The following is a 4500-nucleotide window of genomic DNA, read 5'->3' on the forward strand; positions in this document are numbered from 1 at the left end:
CTGCCTGTACCCCGCAGAGCTCAGCCGGGCCCTGTCATTCAAGCTGGTTCCTCTCTCCATCCCACCCACCAGGGGGCTGCGGGACACCCCGCCCTCACCCGCTCGCTCTCCCGGGCAGCTCTACCTGCCCCTCCGTCCTGGCATCCACCCCCCCCCCGACCCGGGGCCTCGGTGTGCGCTGGTCCCTGACGAACCACGCCGCGTCTCTCCACAGATGACTCGTGGGGACGACGAGGACCGGGACCCCCTCCCCAGCCGACAAGAGCGAGCTCCACAGCACCATCAAGAGCCTCTCGCTGAAGCTGGACGACCTCAGCACATGCAATGAGCTCGTAGCCAAGCACGGCGTGGCGCTGCAGCGCTCCCTGAACGAGCTGGACGGCCTCCGGATCCCAGCTGAGAGCAGCGAGAAGCTGAAGGCAGTCAACGAGCGGGCCACCCTCTTCCGCATCACGTCCAATGCGATGATCAATGTGAGTGTCCGGGCCCGCGGGAGGGGCCGCTCGCTGCCCGGTGGGTGGTTCGGGCTGCCCCTCCCTGCTCTCCGCCTCCTCCATGTCACCCCATCCATGCCCCTGGGGCCAGGCCAGGTTGCTGGCCCTCACTGTCAGGTGGAGCCCGGAGCTGGGCGTGGGGACCGGCCGGGCACTTCAGGCCTGGGCACGGGAGGCCGTGCTGAGCGGAGCAGTGAGCTCTGTGCCCATAACAGGGATGCAGCTGCCACACTGTCCCAACACAGCTGCTGCCCACCCCCCGTTCTCGGGTGCCCAGCCCAGACGTGGCGTGTCCGGGACCCCTGACTAGGGGGGCTCGTGCACGTGGGGGGGGCCTGGCACTGGGGGGTATCCCTCAGCTAGCAGAGCTTCCCAGCTGAGGCTGCCGCAGTCTTGCCCACCTGAGAGTAAGGGGCTGAACGAGGGACCACGTGTGTGGACTGAGGGTTCAGCTCCTGGGGTCACCCTCTGCACGGGTCCCAGGAGCCACACGGCAACATGACCAGGAACCCAGAGGGTATCTCAGTGGTGGCGGAGGACAAGCCCGCTCTCTCTCAGCCTGATGAGTGCTCCCTCTGGACACAGGCCTGCCGGCCACAGCCTCCCCTCCAGGTGAGCCCCCCAGGAGGGCACACCCTGGCTGGGATGGCGGCACTGGGAGCCAGGGCCAGGCGTGGGGAGTGGAGGCGGGTCCAGAGGACGAGGCTGGGGCAGGTGTCGGGCTGGCCACAGTGGCAGCAGGTAGTTCCCTGCTGGGGACTCGGGCCCTGCAGCAAGGGGCCTGGGCGGAGGCTGGGCCATCCGTTCAGCAGCAGGGGAGCCGAGGGCAGTGGGACGGCGGGGGCTGGAGCCCACTGCATGCCCAGCCCCTGCACCTCGTCCCCGGACTCCAGGGGCCTGGGTCAGCGCGTGTCTCCTGGTAACAGGCTCAAGGGCGAGAATGGGCTCGTGGGTCCCCACAGCTCCCGTGACCTGGCCTCCCCGCCTGCCAAGCCTGGAGCCACATCATCTCCATGGGCAGTTCTGGGTTTTCCCAGATAATGAGTTGCTCAGTTGGCATCTCTAGGCAAAAGAATTTATCGGGCATCAGAGGCTCATCTGTGTTTACAAAGCCATCAAGACGGCTTGCCACCTGAGTGCGTGATGAGTTGTGTGGCGGGAAGGAAGCTGAAGCCCTGGGGTTGGTCAGGAAGCCCGTGGGCAGCTCTGGTACCAGAAGACGTGGCTGCGTGGCGGAGCCTGCGCTCTGCCCGCCACGAACGTGACCCTGAGGAGGGCCCCGCCCCGTCTGGCTCCTGTGAGGGGCCGAGAAGTGAGGTGCTGGGAGACCAGGCTCGAGCAGACGCCCCATTCCTTCTGGGGACCCTTCCCTTCAGCTGCTCCTCACCCGGCAGGAGTCGGCGTGGCTCTGGGAGGGCGGTCTGCATGGCTGACAGACACCGAGTGCCCAAACCCCCACCGTGTGCAGAAGGGCCACGCAGGCGGAACGTCCCCACCCCTGGCCAGGCCTCGGCCTCCACCCCGGTTCTGAGGAGGGGTTGGACCAAGGAGCTGTAACTAAGGCCCGTCCCGCCCAGGACCCCTTACCCTCCCCATGGCCTCACCATTAACACCCACGTGGAGAGCTGCTGGGGGCCACCAAAGCTGGACACAAGCCCAGGTCTGTGCAGCCTGCGGGGGGAGTGTCAGTCCTCGTGACCATCAGGGTGAGACCCCCAAGGGCCACAGAGGCCCCTCCTACTCTGAGGTCAACACATGGAAGGTGGCCTCTGCCCAGGCCCAAGCCCCGTCTCAGACGCCGAGACCCTGATGCGCCTCTTACCTTTGGGCAGCAGCCGCACCGGGTTCTTTCCTGCAACGGTGGGGACCCAGGATGGGTGGGAGCCGCCCCATCTGTCCCCTAGATCCCCCAGGTCTCACGGGAGGAGGAGGAGGCCAGATCTCCCACTGCTGGGAGCCCCTGCCTCTCTACCACCCCCTCCCAGCTCCCTGCCCTGATTGTGGGGAGCCCTCCACAGGAACCTGGGAGACCTCTCCTCCTACCCACTCCTGGCCCCCACCCCGCCCTGACCAGGGGGTATCCTCCATGGGAATCTGGGGACCTCTCCACCACCTCCTGTGGATGGTGAACAGCTGTGGGTTCTCCACCTCACAGACTCCAGTTGAGCCTGGGTCGTGGCAGGGGAGCAGGAAGCGAGGGCCAGCTGGTCAGGTGGTCACCTCCACGGGAGGCCCAGGGAGGCGGCTGCTGGACCTTCACTTTTCCTCGGGAGTCCAGGGTTGCCCAGCCTTCAGGAGAGAAGCAGGGCGAGGCTGCTGAACCTCCTTCAGATCTGCGGGGAGGCAGTGTCGTTCTTAGCCTTTAGATCCTGAGCTCCCAGCAGGGCAGAGAGGGAGGCACGCTGGAGTTTCCAAGGCCCCAGGGACTGTGGCGACTGAGGCAGGCCTTCCGTGGCCCTGCTCCCCAAGGGCGCCTGGCCTCAACCGAGGGCAGCCCCTGTGATGCGTGTTCGAGTTACAGGAGGCTGGGGTTCTGCGTCAGGGATATTGCAGTGTTGCCTCTGCTGTGCTGCGCCTTCTAGAACACCCCTCCCCCTCCACACCGATGCTGGGCAGATCCCTGCTCATCTTTCCGAGGCCCCTGGACATCACCACGGCCAGGAGGTCCTCCTGTTAGATCCCCCAGGCAGCACCACTGAGCCCGCCAAGATTTAACCTGCTATTTCCGTGTCCGATCCCCACCAGATGCTGTACCCCTCAGGCCAAGTGCAGGTCTTACCTGTGGGCCTAACAGTGGCCCCACGGGCTGCCCGAGACACCACGCTGTGGTCTCACTGGGCCTCACGTCTCAGGAAAGACGTTCCAAGTGGCCCAAATCTCAGTAACCTGCTACAAAGTCATCCTAGCCCCATTTCCTCAGCTGCCACGTCAGTAAGAAAGTGCGGGTGCTGCCCCCAGGCCAGGCCCAGAGCGCGGTGCAGAACCACCCTGGTCACCTGGCCTTATAGAGACGTGACCCAGCCCAGCTGTGGAGAAATAGGAACAGGGCTTTATGCTGTCAGATCGTAAACGCATTTTTCTCACGGGAAGGTCACCCGGAGCCCACCCACAAGCCCAACAGCTACTCCCAGGCCTGTCTCACAGTCCGCTTGGCTGGCTCAGCCCTGGTGCCAGGGGCTGGGACGGACCATGGCCCACAAGGAGCCAGACAGAAAGAGAAGCAACTTCCTGTGGTCACACTGCTGACAAGGCGTTCTGCACACCTGGCCCACTCAGCAGCGTATGTGGGGAAACCGAAACAGCTGCTAAGGATAAGGGCCCAGGTCTTGAGGCTCCAGAGCCCCCGACTCCAGCCTGTGGCCTCCTAGGGGGCAGGAGGGTCAGGAAGCCCCCCTCTGCCCACCCTCACCCCACCTCCAGCCCTACATCCCCACCTATCCCACTCTGCCCTGTTGGCAGGTCCACGCATCTCCGGGGCTTTAAAAAATTTATTTAATTGAAGTGTAGTTGATTTAGGATGTTGCACTAGTATCTCCTGTGCAGCACAGTGTCTCAGTCACGCACGTGTTCACGTTCCTGTTTTGTTCTCGTCCACTGTGGCTTATCCAGGGTGCTGACGCGGTAGGACCTTGTTGTTTCATGGGCTTTTCTGCCCTAGCATTGTGCCCGTCCTCCCCGCTGAGCTGGGCGCCTGCAGGGATTGGACACGGTCTCCCTCATGCTGCGGGAGCCCTGTAACTTCCAGGCGTGGCACAGAGTCTGGCATGTGGGAGCGTCAGTGAATGAGAGAGAAAGACAGCAGGGCGGGGCAGAGGCTTGTGAAAGAACACAGGAGCGACCGAGCGAACCGCTCTGTGTCTGGCAGAATTCCCTAGTGAGCGATTCCGTGAGACTGATCAAAGGCAGCCCGGCGGGCCTGTGCTGGCATCACCGACCAGGTAACTGCATCACTGCCATTTAGGAGGAGCCTGACAGCACTGTGAGCGACCGGGGTTCCTAGGCTGAG

General features: G+C 64.1%; 1 protein-coding gene across 1 annotated transcript in view; it reads left to right on the forward strand.

The window, feature by feature from the left end:
* Window positions 1-4500, forward strand: part of OSBP2 (oxysterol binding protein 2) — a 123969-nt gene that overhangs the window by 98682 nt on the left and 20787 nt on the right. The window contains exon 4 of the mRNA XM_010828873.1: window positions 256-473. Coding sequence (XP_010827175.1) covers window positions 256-473 — 218 coding nt within the window. The remainder of the gene's footprint in view (window positions 1-255; window positions 474-4500) is intronic.

Source organism: Bison bison, unplaced genomic scaffold, assembly GCF_000754665.1.
Source record: "Bison bison bison isolate TAMUID 2011002044 unplaced genomic scaffold, Bison_UMD1.0 scf7180017864495, whole genome shotgun sequence".
Lineage (NCBI taxonomy): Eukaryota > Metazoa > Chordata > Mammalia > Artiodactyla > Bovidae > Bison > Bison bison.